Source organism: Alexandromys fortis, unplaced genomic scaffold (assembly GCF_014885135.2).
Source record: "Alexandromys fortis isolate MF-2015 unplaced genomic scaffold, M_Fortis_MF-2015_v1.1 scaffold_159, whole genome shotgun sequence".
Lineage (NCBI taxonomy): Eukaryota > Metazoa > Chordata > Mammalia > Rodentia > Cricetidae > Alexandromys > Alexandromys fortis.
In genome coordinates, this window is record NW_026068031.1 from 1,640,780 (window position 1) to 1,665,526 (window position 24,747).

The 24,747-nt window shown below is 49.4% G+C and overlaps 1 protein-coding gene across 9 annotated transcripts in view; it reads right to left on the reverse strand.

Annotated features, from left to right (window-relative positions):
- Positions 1-24,747, reverse strand: part of Dpf3 (double PHD fingers 3) — a 273,140-nt gene that overhangs the window by 97,743 nt on the left and 150,650 nt on the right. For all 9 annotated transcript variants that reach the window (XR_007595761.1, XM_050164585.1, XM_050164583.1 and 6 more), the window contains 3 exons: positions 22,664-22,791; positions 16,898-16,993; positions 7,430-7,508 (listed from right to left, as the gene is read on the reverse strand). Coding sequence is in view for 8 of the 9 variants with exons in the window: in XM_050164585.1 (XP_050020542.1) it covers positions 7,430-7,508; positions 16,898-16,993; positions 22,664-22,791 (303 nt within the window). In the remaining variant the exon portion in view is untranslated. The remainder of the gene's footprint in view (positions 1-7,429; positions 7,509-16,897; positions 16,994-22,663; positions 22,792-24,747) is intronic.

Consider the following 24,747-nt stretch of genomic DNA (forward strand, 5'->3'; position numbering starts at 1 on the left):
ATATATGTCGTCACAGCCAGATGCCCTTCCCACTGCACACAGAGGACATGACACCCAAAACAAGCCATCTTCTCCAAGTCCTAGACAGCAAGTGGCAGAGCCTCAGCATGGCTTCAGACATCTCATTCCGGTCAGGGTAGTGTTCTTCCCCAGCTCTCTCACCTGGCACACACACATACACAGACTAGCACCAGGCCCTTTGACCTCACAGTTCTGCTTTGAGGAAATAGTAAAGCATTATACAAAGACTGGGTCCATTATCGTGAATGGAGGAAGAGCATGTAGGAACCCACCCCTCCCTATGGAGCGACACTAACGGGGAAAGCATTTTCTTTAGCGGTATAGCCCTATGAGGTGCCCATACTTTTGTAATGACTCCTTACCAGAGGCCAGGTAGGCAACCCTAATTAAACTCATTGGGTCAGCAAACATAAATAAAAATGAGGAAATGATACGGAAGAAGAAGAGAACTTAGTTGAAAGGAGAAAATGGATCCGTGGGAGTGAGAAGGGGAACAAGAGAGGGTAACAGGAGATGGACACCTTCAAAATACATTCTATTCCCTTGTGAAAAGCGCCATAATGAAACCATTATTGTGTATAGCTAGTATCTGCTAAGACAAAACTGTGTGACTGAAAAGCTGCAATGTTGCTAATAGTGAACACATTCCAAACCACGCATTTCACAAGTTGACTACTGACCGCACACACCAGAACCATCATAAGCTGTGGCACGTCCTCGTTGTGGAATACTATGGAGCCCTAGGATTGCTGCCATAGAAACTTACCTGTTGACACGGACAGATATCATTCACTTGTACTGGTGGGAGGAAGGTGAGAGGACAGTGGGGGGAGGCAAGGAACAAACCACAGCGAATCCTACAAAACCTGCAGACTTTGTCCCTTCCCCTTCCTGACTTCCCTGCACAGAAACTATTTCCATAGGAAAAGGGTTACTTGCAGAAATGAAAAGAACCACTTAGCACCATGGATAGAAAGGTTCCTGTGGATAAGACGGCAATTCCAGAGGGCACAGGTGGCTATGGCAGCATGCTCAGAGGAGCGGATGGGAGGACATCTGAGGGCAGGGAGGCCAGGGTCAAGCAGCAGGGCAGAGGAAACAGCGGCAGGCAAGGTGGTGAGTAGGCATCAAAGAGAAACTCCCTCACCCTGCCTCTGGCCAGCCCTGCAGGAACACTGGCACCTATGTCCAAGACACAACGGCATTTGCATATTTAAACAGGCCCGTCTTTGGGAGGACAAATGCATTCCGTCTCCAGTGATCAATCCCTCCCATAGGCCCTGCTCCACAAATCAAGTTTCTGGGGCACCGAGCCTCCTCTGCCACCCCTTCACACATACACCCCCACACACATCCAAGGATCTGCAAGATAACAGCCAGAGACAACTGAGTGATGGGCCAGCCACTGCAGAAGGGCAGCAAGCCTGAAGGCCAAGTTATTGGCTTTTTTTTTTTTGCCACGGTTTAAAGCACATAACACATGAGCCTCGGAGAATGCAGGCCTTCCTGCCCTCCCAAGGAAACTTTAATAAGACAGAAATAGTCATCTGAATCTCCCTGCTAGCCACAGGGTTAAATGAAACCACAGTGATCTGAAGGGAGCTGAGGGGAAAGAAGATTTCCCAGGACCCCTATGGCTGCCCACCCCCCAGTCACCCATCCCACCGCCCCCTGATGTCCCACAATGCACTCCTCCTTTCTGTTCCTGACATCTGGTCTGGGCAGACAGCCTCACTAGGAAGCTGTGTGGGAGGAGAGGAGGCCACACTACAGGGTGCCGATCAGGGAGGCCCAGATCTCTGAGAGCCCACAAGGAGGAAACGCGACCGTCACTCACAGAACTGAACGGAGACCCACTTCACCCTAGCCCCTTCTCCCTCTAGAATAAACACAGTGGAAAACAGATATTCGGAGCAGGCAGAGACCCCAGGTCTTACTCTGGGGTAATGGTTGTACCCCATTACGGTTTGAATGGGAAAGGCTCCCTCCACCCAGCCCTGACTCACAGAACACTTGGTCCCCAAGCTGGTGACACTGTTTGGGAGATAAATGTGGACCCTTTACAACAAAGTGGGTCACTGGGGCAGCAGATCTGGTAAGTTGCAGCTTGGCACTGTGTCTACCCACAGCGTCACCCAAAGCATGTTCCCCGATCTGCTATAATGTGAGCAAGCAGACTCCGGTGCCTGCTGCCACAGCCTTGAGACAACATGAACTTTATCTTGCCCTGCCTGCCATGATGAACCAACTATACGCTTCCAAAGCAGGAGCCGAAGAAAATCCTTGTAAGGACGTGGATACCTCTACCTCTAGCTGGGTCTCTAAGAGAGATCACCCTGCGGCGTAGACATTAGAAAGTCGCAGGCCATATCTACAGGGACAAAGATCCCACAAACAGAGAATTGGTGTTGAGTGGACCTTCTTGATGTGTCAACACCAGGTGTGACCCAGAGGTGAGTCACACTCAGATGAGTCACTAACACCCACTAATGTTCTAGTGTGGTGTGATTTTAATAGATTTACATTTAAAAGCCTAGGAATCACGTACTCTATTCAATTACAATTATTATCTGACTGGTGCATGTTTTTTAACTAACTTCTAAAACATTTTCCCACTCAGCGTTTGGGAGAACTCCCTGGTAGGAGGATGCTCTAAACCAGACCTAGACTGTGACTTTTCTAGGGCTTAAGGAAGTAGGGTCCGTGTCTTGGGGTTACTGTTGATGGTTGTGTGACCTGGGGAAAGTCCCTTCACCTCTCTGAGCCTTCAGTTTCTTCAAAGAAAATTGAAGCCAGCTGTCTCTGTGGCTCAAGCTTACTGGGGGCGGGGGGTGTTTATGGGAGACAGTCTTCACAAAACTCCAGGCACACTTCCCTGCGAGCTATAGGCACACACTAACAAGACTGAAAAAATTTCCCTGTGTCCAGCAAGAACACAGGGGCTTTCTTGTCCCTCCCAGAATGCTTCCCATGTGCAGACTGAATGTTCTGTGTCACCACCATCTTCTTCTCTGTCATGTTCCTTGAACAAAGAAACTATGAAAGTAGATCTCTCCTTGGGAGCCTGCCCTGATAGACAAGGACGCTACAGAGCAATTCAGAACTGGAAGCCCTTAGGACAAGGCTGAGCAACTCAGGCAATGACTCCGAACACATCCCAGGAGCCCACACCCAAGGATTCTCTTCACGTCTGTCCCCACTTAACACCCCGGCAAGAGCATGTGATAATGGCACTAGCAGGGCTTTATGTGACCGAGTAAATGAAAATCAGGTGCAGGAGCGTTGTGTGTTAGACTGGATGGCCGAGCTTTGTCACTGCTGAAAGAACAACCAAGAAAAGGGTTAAAGGAAGCCAGCTAAAGCAGCAAAGCAAGCCAGCATCCAGCTGCCTAGAGAATCCTGGGCTGTAGATTTCTAGGTGTGGGAGCTGGAAAGATGGCTTAGCAAATAGAAGCTATATGAGAATAAGGGTCTGAGTCCTGATCCCACCACCCATGTAAAACACTGTGGCAGGATGGGCACCCATAACCCCAGCACTGTATGGAGTTGCAATTGGGAGGATGTCTGGGGCCTGCTGGCTACTAGGCTAGCTCCAGGCTCAGTAAGAGACAGACCCGGCTGGGAAGGAGCAAAGTAGAGCATCTGTTATCTTCTCTGGTATCCACATGTGCATGCAGCCAGGCTCATAAGTGCACATATAACACATACATACACAGAGAGAGACAGGGACACACACACACACAAGAGAGAGACAGAGAGACAGAGAGAGAGAGAAACAGAGAGAGAGACACAGAGAGAGAGAGAGACAGAGAGAGAGCGCGCCAGGCAGGGAACATTCAAAGAACTGGATGTTCAAAGTCCTCAGGTTGGAATGAGGAGAACCAGCCATCCTCAAACATCAGCATGCTTATGAATCCCCTGAAAAGTGCAGGACCATGTGGGCTCCAGGCTGACTCCTGAGATTCCGATGGAGCAAGTCTGCCCTGAGAGCCTGGAATCTACATGTTCATGAGTGTCTAGGTTAGTTCAGCACAGGTGGTCCAGACCCACAGACACCAGCAGTCTAGCCCACAAAGCCCATTTCTGTTGCTTTGTTTTGAAAGGGATGAACACCTTTCCCGAAACAAAAGGCAGATAATGGAGAAGCTGAACTTTAAGCCTTCAGCTCGGTAAAATTTCAAAATAATTAATAGAGATTGGTTAGTTGCTAGAACATGAAGGATTCACGAGCGCACCATAGATTGGGTGAAGAAAATAAATTACACTTAGATGATTTAGTATTTCTGAGATGAAATAAATCTAATGGCTGAGTGAAAGGCAAAAAGTAAACCTCTATCATCTGAAGTTATCCGCTATGATAATATCTCAGCCACCCATTGTGTGGAGGAATCCCGGACCGCCAACATCAAAAGGCATTGACTACATTCAAGAACACATACTAGGAAGGGGCACAACCGCATCTGAAAAGAAATGGCTATTACCAACCCACATAAATCCAGAGAGAGGTGTTTGCGGTCCAAGGTGACCTAATATTTTCATAAATAACTCCAAAGATGGAGTGGGAATTATGCAAATCAAACCACAGACGATACAAAAATGGCAGGGACCGCAACGTCTGTGGAGAATGGAATTTAACTAGTGGGCAATGTCTTTAAATTTGCCTTTATTGAATCTTGTATATTGAAGTCACACGTTATTGTATCTGCTTATTGAGATTCGATGGGGCCAAACGCTGAGTGATTTATGGGAAGAAGGATAATCAAATGCCTCAGGAGAAAGAGTCTACACCTGGAGACCAGACCCAGTGCTGGACAAATAGGAAGTGACGGGAAGTGGTTCGGCGTGCACAGAGCACTTGGGTGTTCTCTGAAAATGGGGGTCATTCCAAGAACTGGTGGATAAATCAAACAAGGAAATATCTATCCTTTGAGCTACTTGGCCTCGTGCCGCTTCTGGCAGAAGTGTTTCCAGACGGGAGTTCAGAGCAGGATGATGGCACCGGGATTGTGGAGTAAGACAGATCCAAGTTCATGCAAGAATACAGAGGATGCAAGACCAAAATGCTGAGCATGCCGACTTGTTGGGGAAGGAGACACAAAAGACAAGGGGACGTGGCAGACAGAGCAGTTCCAGCTCTCACTAAGGACACACACAGCTGGAATGGTGGAGAAAGGGCGGCTAGTGGGTAGCGCCATCCCATGGGACGCTGAAGGAGGGCGACCGGACACCTCTCTAGTTAGGATGCATTAGAGATGATTAAAAGCATTTCTTGTCCAACTCAGGGGTGAGGGGGTGGGCTTCGTGACCTCTCCAAAGGTCACTTCTACGCCTAGGGATCACCTGTCTGAAGGGCACCAGATAAAAATAAAGTCCATTAATCACCAAGCTGTCACACAATGTCCTGAGAGAGCCAGAATGAAGAAGGGCAAACTGCAACAGACCTTGCTTTGCAGAGGGGGGAGGGTGGGAGGCGGTACGTATGTGGGCAGAGTCAAGGAAGCAGCTGCAGAGACTTCCGGAAAGCTGGTGCCATCCTGTGATGAGTCCTTCCAAGTCTTTCTTCAGGGGAAACAGGAGGAGGAAGTGGCCCTATAGGGAGGGGAGCAGAAAACAGCCAAGGACACCAAGGGGCCCTAAATAAAGCTGGGGGGATTGGAGGAGAGGATCTGCTAAAAGCGCAAACCAGGAGCCAGGAAAAAGGAGGATGATATAAGGGCTCTGAGCAGAAGAGGAGGGCCAGGAGCAAGGCAAGAAGTGAGCCAGGAGCCAGGCCAAGAGGAGAGCCAGGAGCTCTCCTTGGAACGCCACAAAAATTCTAGAAAGAGGCCAGAGAGTCGGCTTAGCTGGTAAGTGCATTTACCACCAAGCCTGATGACCTAGGTTTAATCCCTGGAACCCACAGGGGGAAGGAGAGAACCAACTCATTGTCCTCTGCCCTCCACACAAGCCATTGCATGTGCGCATCCCAGCCACAGACATACAATCCATCACCTATCAACGCAATCAGACCTTTTTCTGAAGTTGCAGAAATAGAGTAAAAAGTTAATCCCACTATCTGTAACAGCAGAAAAATCACATATTGGGAAACAGCTTTTTAAAAGAGAAACGGAGTAGTTATGTCTCAGCTTCAAAGCAAGAGCTGGCACTGTTATTCGGGTGCCGTACACAGCTGGAAATCCTACCCTCTGCCCAGTCTCCCAAGGACCAGCAAGCTTGGGCTGTTCACATATCAGAACCCAAGTAAATGCCATTCGGAAGTGAGGCCCAGACCGAAGCTGGAGCTTCCTGCCAAAAGCCACCAGACCCCAGGCACTGATCCCCTCTCTTCCTGGAACACAATTGCTTAGGATGGCGACACGACCTGCAGACATCTCGGGAATGCCATCTGCGTGGGGTACTAAGCAGCCAAATGAACGCCATGGAGTTTGAGTTCTGGCAAAATGTACCCCACCAGACGTCATCTCCACAGGGCACAGAATATCTTGAAATTAAGAGGCCAGTGAGGGGACCGGGGGAAGGAACCACCCATGTGCTCCTTATGTACTATCCCCTGGCTTTCTTTGTCCTCGCAGAGCTGCAGGATCAGACAAGATGGAGAGGCACCCAGAGGGACCACCATGCCACGCCCTGCCTTGTCTAGCTTTCTGCTGTTCTCAGAGCAGCCTGGTCCCTGCGGCCAAGCTCTGGGTTTCAATAGCAGATGAGAAGGGAAAGGAAGGTCCCCAGGCATGTGCTACTGATGGCTAGTCTTGCCATAGAGTAAGCAGAAATGCGCAATGGAGTGACAGCCAACAGGGCACGGCTGTGGAACCTACCCTGGCACGTGAGGAAAAAGAAAGCTACTGCCTTCTTGGTGACCACAGTCCCTCCTTGTCCCCCTCCCTTGGCCTCTAACCTCAGACTCTAACCCAGAAGCCAGGTAACTACTCTTCCAGTGATATTTCTGAATCAGGAGGGGGAGGGTGGAGATGAATCGAGGGCCATTCAAGCCATCGTCATATAAAGATTCATAACCAGTCCTGCCTAGGACAGGAGAGGAGAGAGAAATGGAATTAGAGGGAAAGAAATGGAAAGTGACGGGAGCCAGTCACCTTTGTCGGAGAGTTTAGGGTGACACGTTTGTTTGTGATTCTGAACTGGAGAAAGATGTGGAGGATGAGTCTCGAAAGAGACAGAGAACGTGGGAGAACGTAGGCGGAAAGCCAGAAAGAAGACCTGGCATCCTGGAGGGCAGCCGGAGAGGGTGGAGTCCCCTGCCAGACTGTCCACGGTGCCCAGAGCCCCACTACAGCAGGGACAACAGGAGGGAATGTGGCCACCCAGAGCTGGAAGCAGAAAAGCCTGGTGCGGCCCAGAGCTGCCAAGGCAGCGTAGGAAGACTGGCTGACACAGCACACAAGATACTCACTGTCACACACGTAGGGTTTGTCATGGTCTTCCTGAGAAGCAGCGTCATGCCTCCTCCTGCCGCCTGCAGAGCCACGAGCCTGAGGAGACATTGAGCATGAGACACTTGTTACCACAGCCACTCAGCTCATGGGCATACACTCTTGAGGGCCCGCGTGAACCACCTGCATCACAGCCCCTGTTCCCATGCCAACCCTGCTTTACAAGCAAGACAACGGAAACCCAGGGGATCGGGTAACTTGTCCCAAATCACTCAGCTACTCACCCGGCTCGTCCTATTATTTTCATAATAACTCCAAGAAGGAGGTTTATAATAGTGGTCCTCTTGTATAGGGGACAGAGGCAACAGAGAAGTGGAGTAACTTCCCCAGGGCCATTCATCTGCCAAATGCAGAGCCAGACTAGAAACAGGACGTGTGACTGAAAGGAGATGGCCTGGCCCGACTATGAAAATCCTCAGCTAGCGGCATTATTCTGGTGGGGGTTGGAGGATGGGGAGCAAACTGGACTATGTAGGGAAAACATGGGGTTACATCTTTAAAGGTTTTACTTGTCCTGAGCACCCTTCTTCCCGCCCCTCTTGGTTTCCCAGTTACCGTGAGGGGAACTATTTTTTTGTGCAGCCATGTACTCTCGCCATCGTGAGGGTCTGACTCCCCGCAGACACACAGCAATGGAGAAAGCCAACAGCGGATGACCCCTCTGAAGCCGTGAGCCAAACTAAAATCCCACTCTCTCCAGGGCTTTCCCACAGCAAGTCTAACTGATGCAGTCCCATATCCGTCAAATACAGGGATTTCTACTTTTCCACCACACAGCACCTCTCTACTTCACTGACAGTGTAGAAGACACCACGCTGCTTGCTGTACACGCTAGTCACCTGATGAGCACCCTGGGGGTGGGGGACAGGGAGTAGAAGTACAGTGTCCCCCCAGGTTCCTGGGCTCACACTGCCTCCTCCACCATGTTTGACCTTCACAGTAGGGGTGGGCTCCTGTAAGAGGTCAACCTCAGGCCTCCAGCTGGGGACCTTAACCTTCAAGGTCAATTAGAGCTGGATTCCTGATACCCACCATAGCCCTGTGTCTCCCTGTGTGGGTCATGTGACCAGGGGGGACTGTGATAAGAAACAAGACTTCAGGGGTAACAGAGACAAGACTGAAAGGCTGCCAACAGCTCTGCATCCCAAACAGCGGCTACCAGAAAAGAGCAAGGCTTATTTATAAGCTACCATAAGCCCCATGCCGGCCTTCCTGCCGCACCTTAGCCTCCTCCAGGTCAGGCGTTGCTAATGGGTAGCAGTAAACTCCCAGCCATGGAAAGGGCTGGCTGCAGTCTTCGGGGACAGAGGGGAAGGTCAGCAGGAGAGGAACACGACAGGGCAGAGGTCTGGAGTGCCAGCCCAGGATCTGCTTAAAGGGAAGTGGGCCTGAGGATTCATGGTGGAAAGGCCTGGGATGGATTCCCCCACACATACACAATCACAAATGTAAGTCTTCACATCTTTCTGGGGGCGTCCCTGTAGACAGGCCTACTCTCCAGGCCTGTGGCACTCGTTCTCAAAATACATGCACCTCACAATCAACTCCACCTGCCAAACTATCACTTTTGTCTTCTCCTCAGCTTGTCTTTTTGGAAAAGGAAAAAAAAAATGAAATTCCACCTCCCTCCTCCTCGCTACCTCCCTAGCCCAAGCCCTGCTATGGAGAGTCAGTAGCAGTTCCCGTCCTCCTTTCCCTCCTCCTCCTCTCCTCCTCTTCCTCCCCATGCCCTCGTTATGCAGAACTAAGCCCCGGAGGAGCTGCAAACTCTGGCCGTCACCCTGAGGCACTGACAGACACTGTGTCTAGGATGCTAAAGGTGGTCACCTTAGGGCCCTGGCCCTCCCCGCACCTCCTCAGTGAGGCCAGAGACAGCTTGACATGCACAGCCGGCAGCCCTGTCACAGCTCTCTGGAGCAGGTAAAACTAAGTCAGGCAGAATGACGAGGCCACAGCAAATGCCAGAAGGGGCTCTACAAGACTGGCCCTGTGTCAAGGCAGGAGAGGAAGGGAGAACAGGAGCACCTGGGGCTTCTGAGGGAGGCAGCAGAGGGAAAGGAGGGTGCTGCTGGGAGCCAGGCTCCCTCCCCCTGCTGCTGGGCTGACCAGCGGGGAGCTGCATGCACCCACACTCCACATGCACTGGTCTTGCCCAATAGAGATAAGGGCCATAGGGCATCTGAGGCGATGCATGTGGGTTCTCCTAAGGTAATGGAATTCTTCATCTCCTGGAAGACGCAAGCTCATCAACCCAGAATCCTATGGGTCTTGCTCAAATGCCACTTCCTCCAAGAAGCCCTCCCCAGCCCACTGGTATCTACTTGCTTCATTCTCTCTCTGCCTCTGTTTTTTGTCTGGTCACAGCATTGTCGTTAACCGGCACTACATGGACATGTGTTAGCTCATTTGTTGATTTTTTTATCTGTCCCACGAGAGGTAGAGTCCTGCGTGGGCCACCACTATTCCTGGAACCAAGTACATTCCTTAAATGGTTGCCAGGTCATTGCATCAATCCATCAGGCCACTGTTAAGTTGACCATTCTTCTTCCTCTTCCTCATCTGTATCCCAGTGCCCAAAGGACATCAGCTGATCCTGAACTCCCCAGGAAAGCTCCCGGCCGGGGCTCTACCTCCCCACTGCCCAGCCTAACCCATCCTGCATGACCACCTGCCCAGAAGGAATAAGAAGTGGGAGCATGAGGTCTTCCATTGCCAGCTGTGACACACATGCATGGCCAATGGCAGCCTACCACCAACCCAACAGTCTCACCCCAGCCTCACGCTGTGTCTACGTCTTTGTTTTCATGGTTTCTTTTATGGCCACCTCCACCATGCCATACACCGCCAACCTACATTTCAGCCCGGCCAGCGTCCCACTCCTCCCAAGACCCTCCTGCCGCACTGCAGAGTAAGCCAGCTTTGTCTTGAAGTCTGATGGGCCTAGACTTCAATCCCAGCTGTCTTTGTCAGATGTTCGTTACTATAACAAAAAGCCTGAGGTAAGGACTTTGGTAAGGAAAAGAGGTTTATTTTGGTTCATGGATCTGGGGGTGCAACTTGTTGGGGACTCATCTCATGATACCCTTCTTGCTACCAAAATCCATAGGTGAAACAGGGAGATCGCATGTGTTTCTCTTTTACCCCTTCTCCCTCTTCTTATTGACCCCCAAGAACCAATCAGGAAGCTTGACCCTGTCCTTACTTAATAATCCTAGCCATTTTCCAAAGGCTCCTTCTAAATGCTACAGCCATCCAATCTCTGACTTCTCCACATCTCCCGAAGGATTTTAAATGTCAGCACACAAAGTCTCACAGACACACAAGCCATATCCAAACAACAGATAGCACCAGCTGTGTGTCATAGAACGAGCTACCCCTCTGAGCCTTAGCTTACTTATAAAATGGACAACGACAGGCCAGATATGTGGGTGCATATCTGTTACCCCAGCAGTCAGGAGACAGGGGCAGAAGGAATACTGCAGGTTTAAACCAACCTGGTCTACACAGAAAGTTCCAAGGCTACTTAGACTGTGTCTCTCTCAGTCAATACAAATATAAGTGGATAAATAAATGGACAGAGAAACACCCCTGCAGCACAGTTGCTGTGACAGCTAGGGTTAGGAGTGTCAAGCCACAGGACATAGCATTAAGCCCACAGGAAGTGTTCAGTCAGTTCTTGACCCCTCCATGACCGTGTGGATCCTCTGGGCTTCATGTTTGGTTAGCACGCCATGAGAAGTCTGCAGTACTCTTACTGTATTGTGAGTCTTAGCATCTCCCCAGTTTGAGTCTTGAGTCCTTGAGGGAAAATATGGCATTTTATAGTTTATCATGAACCCTATCACTCTGCTGGGTGCACAACACAAAGCTCTTCCACACATATTAGCTCAGGGGCTTCTGGAAGAGTCCTTTAAGTTGGGACCAGTCATGCCCCTGTCACTGCCTTGCCAATTGGTGCCAGTTATGAATGAGTCCATGACTTGCCCACAGTCCCAGAGCCAGTGGGATGAGCAGGACAGGTTTCTAGACTCTGATATAGAACCATTTGAACCTTACCCTCCAAACGTGACCCGTCCTCCCTCCCTGAGGATGCTCATCTTTCCATTCACACACTGGGGGCCCTGTGGGACAGTCTTACTGAGCACAAATGGGAAGGCTCAGGAAGAGTCAAGTAATTGCTATCCCAAGCCTAATTTAACTCCAACCTGGGTCACCAGAGTCTACCTTTAAGGGACTTGGAACTTGAAAGCAGTGAGCTCTGTTGGTCACCTGGATTGAATGGATTCATAAACTCAAAAGCTCTAGAGTCCTGTATACAGAGGAGCTAGGAAACCCAGGTAACAGAGAGAAGAGAGAGGACGCAGAGGCCACAGACATGATCCCTAATCTCCTCAGTCCTGATTCCGTCACCTCCCTACCCTTCTTGTGATCTGGATCTTCAAAGATCACTCACATTTGGGACAGTGACCCTAAGGTTTCAAATCCTTCTCATTTAAGCTTAAAGCCATTGAGCTTCCTATAACAGAGACCCAGAATGAAGACAGACTCCAGGCAAGGGAAGTTAGTTTTTCTACAAAAGCTGCTCTCGAGTAGTATCCAGAGATGAGCATCAGGCCTCTTCCCCTATAGGCTGGAGATAATGGCTCCCCAGTTAAGAGCACTTGCTGCTCTTCCAGAGGACCAGGGTTCAGTTCCCAGCACCCACAGTTGGCTTTACAACCAGGAGATCCGATGCCCTCTTCTGGCCTCTGAGGACACCTGCACTCATTGCACATGACCACACAGGCATAATTAAATAAATATTTTTGACAAAAGCTATTCTCCTGGTGCCACTAAAAGACGAATCGCCTTTTTCATTCTCATTTTCTCACGAGCATACAGCGGGGTTTTCCAGAGGCTACATGACATTTGACAGGGCCTTCAGTGTGCTCCTGTATATTCATGAGCTGCATTCATAAGCTGAGTTTTGTCTTAATTTCGAATAGAGCACATCATTAGGAGATTAATGCCACCTGTTATGCTCAGAACAATAGCTTTGAGGGCTGTCAGTATTTGTTAAGGGTGGAAAGAATTCCTGAGGCAGAGAGAGAAGGGGAGGGGACCGCTCAGCTACCTTGCCATTGAATGCCAGGTCGTCAGACCAGCAACACCTGGGAGCTTATTATCATCCAGGCAAGGACTTAGCCCCCACACTCCAGAACTAGCACACCAGAATTTGCTCTTTGGCAACACCCCTGGGGTTGGGGGATATTTGATCCCACTGTGAACCCTGAGTTTGCATTTGTGTTCATTAAATAAAATTAACCTGGGGTCAGGAGGCTGTGTTAGCAACTAGGAAGTAATTGTAGCACCTCAGAGCACATCCAGGATGGAGAGACACAGGAAGAGATACAGCGGGGTTTGGGGTGATGCAGGTTTTCCTGGTTTGGCGAAGCAGAAGCATGGGTCTTCCTTGCATGGCAGCAAGGAGAGAGGGTTAGCTAGCTGCTGCTCAGCCTCTATGGGCTCACAGGTGTTCACCCCAGTCTTTGACTCTTGAGTCTCATTCGTAACTAGGACGATAGAGATTTAGTTAAAGCTACCTTTAGTGGCAGCAACAGGGCCGGTGCCTGCGGAAGCTGGATTATCACCAGGCTGCAGCCTGAGAGGCCAGGTTGCTGCCAGAGAAGCAGGCTGGTAGCTGTGGAGCTGCAGTTGCTGGCTGAGATAGCAGTAGATTAAGGTGCAGCCACTGTGCTGAAATTAAACAACACCCTGGTGTCTTTGCTCACCACGAGTGCACCAACGATTACTAATTTGATTGCTTGATAATACAAGGATTAGTCGCAAGAACTGCATGAATGTCTTAGGTTAAAGTTGACGTTGGCACAATTATTAGTTGTTGGGTTTGTACTGTCCTTTCCCCTCAGAAAACATATGGGATTAAAACTCAGAAAGTTAGCCACTTTGCTTCCAAAGGCTTTATTGGGCACTCAGTTTTGACTCTGTGCTATTATTCCCAACTGGCTGATGGCCCAGGTCACAGAAGTTACATGATTTACACAAGGTGCAGTAGGTGGTAGAGCTAAGATTGGCTTCAAACTCACTACTGAAGGCCTGGCCCCCCTCCGCGTGTCCGGAGCAGCTAGGGTCTTGTCAATGGTATGTTGGAGGTTGGGCTGCTCCTGCGTTCCCAACAAGCTCCCGGGTGAGGATGAAGCTGTAGCCCAGACCACACAGGCAGATGTCAGGCCTCATGTGGTTGCTCCAGTGGCCAGAAAGTTCCAGCGGCAGCTGCACACCCATGTAAAGGCTCAGAGCTGTGGGCAAGGCAGCTTCCCACCCCTGTTCGGCCCAGAGACTCGCTCACAACACCCCTGCTTCCTCCATGGCTCTCAGCATGGTGACATGCCCACAATGTCGCTCACTGCATAACCAGAGCTATTGGCTGTCACCCAGTCATGAAGTTCAAACATGACTTTTCTCCTTGCCCTGCTCATCCAGTTCATTCATTCAGCCTAGACATGCAGGGTCCCGGGCCAGGCAGGACTCAGTAGGAAAAGCATAGACTTGTCTTCAAATTCTTTCTTTCTGACCAGATTGAGCAACACTGAGCAAGCTGCTTAACCTTTCTAGAACACCAAGCCACACTTGTGCTGCCACATTTTCTAGTAACTGCTTTTCTGAAAGGGATGAGATGAGCTAGCTGGCAGTGTATCTCAGTGGTTAGCGGCCAGTTAGCACATTTAAACCTGGCCTCAGCCCCCAGCATCCCCAAAACCAGCAAAAATAAAAAAATAAAATAAAATAAAAGAGAGGCGTGCTTTGATCTTAGTAACATTTTAACCAGGCATAACAAAAGTTATTGTTAAAAACATAAAAATTAACAGTGAGGTGTTCTGAATTCTTTTCGTCACTCTAAGACATCAGAACGTAGTACCTATTTTGTATTTACAGCTCCTTCCAACCTGGACTAGCATGTGCTGGGAGCCATGTGCAGCCAGTGGCTGCTGCAATGCAGTCTCAGAAATGGAGAATGCAGAACATAAAACCCCCAGAACAGCCTCATGGTTCTCTATCGTGGGCTCACTCAGGAGCCCTTGACTCTGTCTGGTTTGGAGTGTATATAAGGGCCAGGCGGTGCTGCCGCTCCTGACAGCGCCACGGAAAAGACAGCCAAGCCCTACTCACTAACGGCAATTTCCATCTTCGACACTCATGCCCGGAGAACCAGAACCATGCTCCACAGTGTACTCTTCAAAGTCTGGCAGGGGCAGGAGAGGGGTGGAAGCAGGTTGGGAGGTACACAGCTTTTGGCATTCACAACAGGCACAGCAACTCCATGCCCCTATGCCTCCTTCAGGGACGAAGTAGATGTTTCTTTTATTACTGCCGCGCACACACCACAGTGAAATAACATGGTCAAGCAAGTTCATCCGCAGCTGCAGAGAACCACTAGGTGAAACCCTGGTGAGGAACATCATAGGAGAGAGACTGGGCCGCGACAGCCGCCCTCATCAGTTCAAACACCGCTAAAGGCAGAACGGCAGGCAGCTTGCAACCTACACACCCGAAGTGATAAGAAGTACGTATCGCCACCCAGGAAGGATGTTAACCCCTCAGAGTAGACACACGCATACACACAGAGATCCTGGATCTAGTCAAATCTCCAAGCAACCGTACTGCTTCTTGATGCACAGAGAACATGATCCAAGACACCCCGTGGATTCCTGAACCCCAGAAAGTATTATATGAGCCCTATAATTGAATGCCTTGTCCATCTTAACTAAGTGTTTATCATGTACCATGACCCCAACTTCTGTTCTTCTGGGGTGAAAGAGCAAATGTAGCACAAATCCATTTCTCCTTCACAGTTTCACAGGGAGAAGGATCATTCCTACTACAGAGTTTGCCAACCTTAGCATATAACACTTTCCTCAAAACGTAAGAAGAGAACTTATGCTCTTTTACTTCAAGGAAAGTACTGATGGACTCTCTTTGACATATACGAATTGTTGGTATCATAACAATTGCACTTCTAGGCTGGTAAGTATAATAAGGGTTATTTGAACATAAGCACAGCAATACAACCAGCCTATCTGATATGGCAACTGCTAGATCATTAACATGCAGGCAGCATATATAGAGCAGACATGATATATATATATATATGCATATATATATGCATATATATATATGCAAGTGTAGTTAGTAGGCATTAGAACAAGGAATATTTGTGCCTTGTATAAAAATACCTAATAGAGGTACCCACTGGGCTATATAATGAAATGTACAGGATCTACTTTCAAATACTCTAGTGGGAAACAAGAGCATAACCCAACAAACAATAAGTAGGAGAAATGAATGCATTTGAGAAAATGGTGGAAATATTGGTAATTGATGAAGATGGTAGCAGCCTGATAAAACTGCACCATCTGAGAGCCAGCCTGCCCCAGACTGAGAACTGAGGCCCTTATCAACAGTGGAAGCATCTTAGCACACAGCGTAGCCAGCACTAGACAACATGGAAAGACGTTTATACAACCTGGGAAGATGTTTATACTAGAGCTCAAGGCCTGATCCCAGACCCAATAACTGAACACGGGCCCTGGGTGCCTAATTTCAATAGATCCTCTCCGTGGCACTACTGTCTACACAGTAACTATCAGTGGGCCCAGACCCACAGGGCCCACAGGACTGACTTCTCACCCATTGGTAGGGGTGGTCCTACCTAGAACTAATAGGAGCTAGACCCTTGGCCCTCAAAAGTGGACTCTCCAGTGAAGAGTCATAGTCCTCCCCTGGAGGTCCCCCTCCACCCGGTTGTCATGATGCCCTTGGATGTCACTGGGGGTGATCCCAGAACACTTTCCTGAACCAGACCCTAGAGAATCAAATAGAACTTCTGAAGACACGGTCTTGGTCACTCCCTTCCCTTTGGGAACTAGCCAGGGTTTTCTTTCTCCCCATCAGGGTTTCTCTGCCATTTCCACCTCTGACCCTTTCCTTGTTCATTTCGGGACCACGTGCCTCTAAAGTTCATGGAAAATCCATTCAGGGGAAACACCAGTCAGTCTGCCTCCTTCCCCAACCGGCTTCTGCTCTCTCTGCCCAGGGAAGCATGTCCCAGGGCAGGGGTCCTGATTCTGTCATTCTGGAAAAAAAAAAAACTCTAGAAACAGCAGGACAAGACCTCCTTTCATAATGGGGTCTCAGAAAACTCTCCTCACCCTCTGCTCTCCCGAGCCGAAGCCCCTCAGAGAGACCTCTGCTTCCCCTCTTGCCGGCTCTGAACTTTCCAGTCATGCCCAGCCTGGGCTTCCCTAGCATCTTTCTCGTCTCCAAGTAAGACCATCAGAGTGTGTCTATCCAGGTAGGGAGGGGACTACTGTCAACCCCAGCAGGCCTTGGCGTTCTGAACTCCTCCCTCGCGCCCCCTCCCCACTTACCCGTCCTCTGGTCCTGTTCTTCCGCTTGGGAATGTCCTCCTCCAAATCCTCCTCTTCATTCCCTTCTTCTACATTTTCGTCATTTTCCAAAACCCTCTAAAATGACAAGAAAATCAAAGACGAGACTTGAGAGATGAAACGCCACAGCAGGGAGAACCATCAAAGGGTGCGTTGGGGTATTCTGGAGTTTTGTTCTTCAGCAAAGCAGGGGTACTGCTGCCACCGAGGAGTGGGACGTCTCTTTGCAGCTGGTACTCCTTCAAACCCTCAGGCCCCTTCCAACCAAATCTTGCCAGAATACTGGCCTTTCTCAACTCGTTTTAGCCCCCACTCCCTAAAAAGAGGTTTTTGGCAAAAGCCTAAGAATGCTTTCCCACATGGGGCCAAGTTGCCTTATCAAAATCCTTTAGTTCTGAAAGGCCACCTGAGAACATAAAAAAGCCATTTCTCCTTTCTCTACCTTTGTGAAACTTTGCCCTGCTTGATGAAAGTGAGGAACTTCCTGTCTAACTGGCCAAGATACAGCCTGAATATGCTGCCTGGAGTAATCTACTGTGGAGCTTTTTTAAGAAAAATAAATTTTCCTCAGGGTGTTGGTGACACGGGCCTGTAATCCCAGCACAGGAACAGGAGTTCAAGGCCACCCCCACCCAGTTACATAGAATCTAAGACCAGCCATGATCACGTGTGAGGCTCTGTCTGGGGGTGGGGGTGGGGAAGAATAAATAGATTTTCAGCACAGTCCATGACTTACAATAAAGCTTTAATTTCATACATTCAAATGAGCCCCTCTAACAGCCCTCAGAGCACGGCAGTTTACAAAGCCAGTTTCCATTCTAAAGGTGCATAAACTGAGGCTAACAACAGTTTTGATGTTCACAGTCATCCAGCAAGACCATGACCACAGCAAGGTCAGCGTGGTTAGCTTCGCTTCCCACTCCTTCCCCAGGCCTTGCTACTGAGACTCCTCAGGGGCCTTGCAACAGACACTCAGGCAGAACCTGAGCATCATTCCCTCCACAGACAGAAAAGGGGGGCAGGAAATACACCTCCAGATCAAAGGTGAGGTAAAGGAGCAGAGAGGACCCAGTCTACCAGGGAGCAGGATAGGAAGAAATGGTCTTGGAGCCCAGTCAAGTCCATGTCAGGGACCCACAAGGTGGGAGGAGCTTTTTGTGAACTCATGTCCCCTGAGAGTTTGTGAACTCTCAGTGGCTGATAACATATGGTAGTTTAGTGAGAATGGACCCCACAGGATCGTATATTTGAATGTTTGGTTCCTAGTTGGTTGAACTGTTTAGAGAGGATTAGGAGGTGTGGCCTTGTTGGAGGAAGTGTGTCACTGGGGATAGGTTTTAAGGTTTCAAAGCCCATGCCAGCCCTGCCCCCTCTCTCTGCCTGTGGATCAGGATGTGAGCTCTCAGCTACTCCTCCAGAACCATGCCTGCCTGCCTGATGATGATGATCATAGGCTAACCCTCTGAAACTGTAAGTAAGATTCCAAGTAAATGCTTTCGTCTAGAAGCAACCTTGATCATAGTGTTTCATCACAGAAATAGTAACCCCAAACTAAGACACAGCACTCACAGATAGCTCAGCCAACCTCAACACCAAAGAGAAATGTCCTTATCTGCTAGACGCGGCCTCTGGCCCATAGCTAGAAGATGCTGACTGGGGTCCAGAGCAAGTGTCTTGGCTTCCTGACCTTAAAATGGGATCACTAGCCGGGCTGTGGTGGCGCACGCCTTTAATCCCAGCACTCGGGAGGCAGAGGCAGGCGGATCTCTGTGAGTTCGAGGCCAGCCTGGTCTAGAAGAGCTAGTTCCAGGACAGGAACCAAAAGCTACGGAGAAACCCTGTCTCAAAAATCAAAAAAAAAAAAAAAAAAATGGGATCACTAGTCAAGCCAGGCAAGGCCAGATCAGATGCTCTACCACCTTGGATAAAAATCGTGGGATGGATGCTAGGTACCACTGTGGGTACTGCTGTTGGCTGTATCTTACAAACCTCCCAGGTCTTGAACCTATCAAATCACAGCAAGTGCCAAGTGCTGGTACCTAAAGGCCATTGCCTCGGGCATCTCAGTACATTTCTGATACCCCTGTCAGGTGAAGACCATCGGGCAGGTTCCTAAGTGACTTACGGTCTCTCGGTTCGGGAACAATCTGATTGCCCCCCGAGGTTCCATCCTACTTGACGTCAGCTTGTAACTCTAGAAGCCGGAGTCTAAAACACCAGCCTCCGAGACACTACCCCTTGTGCTGTCATTTCCTGCCATGCAAGCCTGAATCCAGAAGCCCAGCTCCCCAGCTCATTCCATGGGAGGAGACACCGCTGGAATTCAGGATGGGGAGCAGGAGTCAGGAGGTAGGAGTGAAGGATGGGGGACAACCAACAGAACTGACTCCTCCCCACCACCCTGTCACCTACTGGCAGCCCCTGTCAATAGACATCTGAAAATCAGATACACTGAAAATACCTTTCCCTGCTATTACTCTAGATAGCCTTGATTGTAATGGTGACAATGATTTGTGCTTGTGTTTTTAACAGTAAAGAGGGAGAAAGAAACAGGGAGGAAGAAAGGAAAGAGGAAGGGAAGGAAGGAGGGATGGAGGGAGGGGGAGAAGGAGGAGGGGAGAGGGAGGGGGGAGAGGAGGGAAGGATCTCCTAACTGATCAGTTCAACCACGGCCCCTGCACTGTCTCCTCTCCATGCAGGGCAGGAATGGGAGGAATCTTTATAAAATCCAAATTCACTGCCCTGGACAAAATCCTCCAATTGGCCTCCTTCTCGTTTCACACGAAGCCAAAAGAGCCACAACTAGGTCTCCTGAGGCCTGAAGGGGCTGGCTCCTGCCCACCTGTTCTGCCTCCCCACCCCCAACACTGTACTCTGACCACAGGGCCTTCTATCTGTTCACTGGACAAGATGGGCACTGACCTGTCTCAGAGCCATCACCCTAGGGATCTTACATCACTGGTTCCCATCATCCCACAGGAACGTGGTTAAACCCATGTCCCCTAGGACACTACCTAAACTCTGCCCCTCCTTCAGCGCCGCTTCCTCCTGCTGGCCTTCATTCATCCAAAACTGCAATTCTCTTATTTGTTCGCTTGTTTTCCTAACTGCATGAAACGCTCAAATTCAAGTGGCCACCAGCACCCCAGTCCCTGTTCAAAAGAAGCCACTTCTATCAGTCAAGTGCATACGTGAATTGTTGAGTAAACGTGAACGGAAGAGAACACAGTCGATTTATTATCTATGCCATTTTGCAATGCAAAGTCAATAAGAACTTAAGTGGTTCATGGTCTACTTTCAGCTTCATGCAACCTGGACAGCACAGTCCCACACTGTGCACTGGCGGCCACACTGCCAACACCAGGATTGATGCCATGATGGTGATACGGTAGCAGCATGTCTCCTGACCCAGAACCACATGAAAGCAATTCAGACTTGCTCCCAGCTTTACAGTATGTCACTAGCTATCTGGGCTTCTGGGCACCGGCTCTGTACCAATCACTGATTCTGTCAAAGTACACTAATAGTGCAAAATACTAGCAACGGGGCAGCAGGGCATACAGAGATGACACGCCTTGCTTCACACTCTGCAAGTCCAAACACGGGGACTAATGCACAGCTAGCTAAGCACACACACAGTGAAGAAAGTGAGAAGTGTCCCAAACGCCTAAGTTTAAAATGTCTGCTCTGGTTATGGGGGACCAAGAAAGGTTCGATGGGGAAGGTGGCACTGTGGCCGGGCCTAACGACTGAATGGAGTCATAGGTGGAAGAAAACATGGACCAGAGGCTCAGAGAGAGACAGCTGAGGAAGGGGAGATGGAGTCTGAACACCAGCCTAAAGCAGAAAGGGGAAACCCAAGAAGCCCATGGCTACCGTGCTAGATTTATTTAGTGGAAGCAAAGATATATTAGGAAGGAGGTGATAGAGGCAGAACTGTGCTTAAGACTAAAGAAGCAAAGCAGGCCAAGTGGGACAGAGGGAGGATCAGAATCAGGGTCTCCAGTCATCCACTCAAGCAGGTGTTTTTGTGCACCTGCGTCGAGCTGGGTTTGCGTGCTTGAGATGAGTTAGTGAGGAGGTAGGCAGAGGCCACCCACCTTGGCGGGTCTACATTCCACCGGGAGAATAAACGATCACGAAAAATAAAATCCAAAGAATACTAAATGGTGATAAGTGCATTATAAAGAGAAAGAAGAGAAGCAGAGTACAGGAACGAGATAGGTGCAGGGTATGGCATTAATCACAGTGGCCAGGGCACCCAAAGGTGAGCACTAACATAAACGTGGATTCTGGGGGAGAAAAACCTCTGGAAGGCAGCTCACCAATAGAAACAAAGGCGGAGGATGTTGGTGATGAGAGAGGTTAAGCTTAGGGAGACAGGAGAGGTCAGGAATCCCTTCACCTTTTATCTCCATTTTGCTATGAGCCTAAAGACCTCAGGGTTTTAAAGAGATCTTTATTTTAAAGACTTTCTAGGGCATGAGTGGAGCAACCATTGAGAAAGCAATTAGACACTCAGCTCAGGGAAAAGGACAGGGTGATCAGGACAGCAAGAGGGATATGGGACAGTGGGCTACACTGATTCCTCCTAAAGACACTGCAGACAGGATTGCTGACGCCTGGGGTGCTGGGTGTAAGATAGACAGGAGCATCAAAGATGACACCAGGGTGGCTATGTCTAAACTAGTAAGGCTCTCCTTGAGGGCTACAGCTGAGGAAAGAGAGATGGGGGTAAATATATCAGGTGGTGGCAACTAAGTGGAGAAGATTTGATCATTCATCTTCCCACTGGAAGGGCAAAGGAAGGCAGATTCAGATTCACCCAGCATCTTCATAGAAAGCCAACTCCATGATGGCACATGCAAGGTCTGAGGGCATCATAGTGAACACACCACAGTCCCCGACACACAAGTATTTACAAAGCAACAAAATGATATTTGTTATTATTACTATTATTAATGAAGATTTTAGTAAATTAGTGAACCAATCAAATTAAATATCAAATTTAACATAAAATGAATGAATATGAGATGTACGACATAAAATATAAAAATTAATATATAATACAAATTAATCCAAATATAATTTAATTATATTTCATTGTCAATAATATATCCGGATTAATTGATAGTATAATGCTCTGTACTCCCCCAGAGTATTAGATAACAGGGATCTGGGCTACATTGAGAATGAGAAATGGTAGGCGCCCGCCATCACAGTGATGCCTAAAAGCTTTACAGGTGGTGTACTCAGAGAGTAGTGGGCACATGAGAACTGAAGCAACTGTCCCTGAGGGGGTAACTAGGCTGGCTTCGGAGGATGGCTAGGTGGTGCTGGGAGGGGCTGAGAGATCTGGTGAGCTGGAGTTCAGATTGAGGAAAGGGGCAGAGGTGAGGCAGTGACCCCATCTCTTGAGTCTAGATAATGGGCTACCTATCCCACAAAGGTAAGGAATCAGTCTATCTTGTTCCCGCTATGTCTTTGGGACTCAGCACAGTAGCTGGTGATCAGAAGGCTCAGCAGATACCTTTTAAGGACAGAAACAAAAAAAAACCAGGGAACAGATTGGAGGGAATAATGATTTTTTTCCCCCTGGGGTGGAGGGATGCTTTCAATTTAAAAGAAGCTCTAAGCTTCTTGGTAGTGGTTTTCAAAAACCTCGGGACACAGATGCAGCCCTGCCCTAGAGGGCAGCGAGGTGCCAGGTGAGGATGTTCAGGGGCTCCCGTGGCAGAGGCAGGGTACCTGTATTTCCTGGATGCTCTCCTCTTCTCTGGCATCCACCTTTTTCTCCACTCCCTCGCCACGAAGCAAGGCCTCCAGTGTGGTACTCTCAGAGGTGAAGCCATCTTTCTTCAGGGGCAGCTCTACTTCTGGAAAAACCAACAGACAGACTGGTCAGGCACCCAGAAGCCGGCGGGACTAGAAGGGTGATCTTTGGGAACATACAGAGTTCTTGGGGAGGACTCAAAGCAGACCAGGGAACATTCGGGTTAGGTTCAACTTCTCCACCAGTGCAGAATCCCAGAGAAGGTCTCAGTCCTGCCCACTCCAGGAAGCAAGCTTAGGTAGAGCAGAGAGGGTGCCCTCTAGAGGTAAGATCAGACTGCCTGAGTCTCGGCCCTGCCTTTGCCACTCTGAGGGTGTGGCTTAGGGCAAGATGCTCAAGGAGCCTGGAGCCCATTTCTCCACCTATAAAGAGGAACAACAGGGCCCAGGACCACAAGGCTTTTAAAAACGTCCAAGAACACTAACAATGTCTGATTACGATTGTCTCCAAGGTCTCCCCTTGGCCATGCTGGCTGCCCAGCTCTGCTTTGTTCCATAAAAAGCTATCAGCATCAGAGAGGCTGTTCTCATCCACTCAAGGGGAAGCAGAGGCCCCAAACCAATGGAAAAAGAATGACAGAAATGTCCAACAGACCCCGGAGCAGCAGGGTAGGAGGCCATTGCCATGCCAAAGGAAAACTATGGCAAGAGGTAGCACTCACAAACCTGAAGCAATCAGCAAAGCGGGGCATTTTCTACAGTTATTAGCAGCTATCCTGCTGGGCCTGTGAGTCAGTGGGTGCTGTAGTTGGACACAGAAAGTCCCATTCCCCTCTGTGCTCATGTGTTAAAGGCTTGGTTCCCGGATGGCACTATTGAGAGACTGAGAGAGCTTTCGGAGAGGGGTCCTGGTGGAAAATGCCGTGGTCTCTTCCCCCCTTCTCCCTTTCCGGCCACGAGACAAGTAGTTTGCTCCAGGTACACTCTCTCTACCATTGAAATCTGGGGAAGCCCCAAAACTGGGTCTGCCTGACCAGGAATTAGAATATTGAAAACTGTCGGCCAAAATAAGCCATTCTCTTTTTAAGTTACTGTCTCTTATAGTCACAGAAGGCCAGTAAAGCAAAGATAGGGCTGGAAGCAGCCTGCTTCTGAGAGAGACCAAAGAGCGCTTCTGACTCTTCCCCCAAGTGCTCCCCAACCCCTAAGTGCCCCCAAGCCTGAAATACTCCCCAAAACTCTTGACAGAGAATTCTAAATTTAAAAAAAGAAAACTATTTTAAAGGTATTAAGTGATATTTTGGTTTACTACATAATTGTCTTCCAATCTCTCCTTGATCCCAGACTTCACCTACACACATACACATGCACGCACGCACACACACACACACACACACACACACACACGAGGGTACATAGAAGAGTGGAATTAGATGTGTGGTCCCTGCCAACTAAGGTAGTCACAAGAATAACCAAGAGAAAGCAATCTCTCGTTCGCGTGGGAGAATCGAAGATCTAAAGTAGTGCTCGTTGACAGAAGTGTGGAAGGACAAAGGGAGTCAATGTGGAATAGTGGTCGAGCCAGGGGACCATCCCACTGCTGTTCTAGAGAGACGGGGCAGGAGGGGTGGGGGATCCTTGCCAAAGTCCCACACAGGGCTTGGGGCTTGAAGCATAGGCACTCAAGGCCTGGTAAACCCAGGAACCAGTGTGCGGCGCTGTCTCCTCTCATCTTCCATCTCCGCTAGTGGACAGTGGGCTCAGCTGAGATGGCCCCCCGAGGTCAGCTTTCTCCAAGGCACAGAGAACAATAAGGACAAGGGGGAATCTAGAAGGGCAAGTGTAAGACGCCGACACCATCAAAGCCTGAGCCCGCAGGCTCTCTCCAGACTCCATGGGAATGCCACCTACTGCTTCCATCCATCGCCTCCACCAAAACATGCAGGCTGACAGAAGGCCACTGCAGCATCCTTAAAACTGAAGACACATGCAGGGAGTGGCTAGCCCCCAGGGAAGGTTGGAAGAGGTATCTGAGGTCTCTTTTGAGAACTCTCTTACAG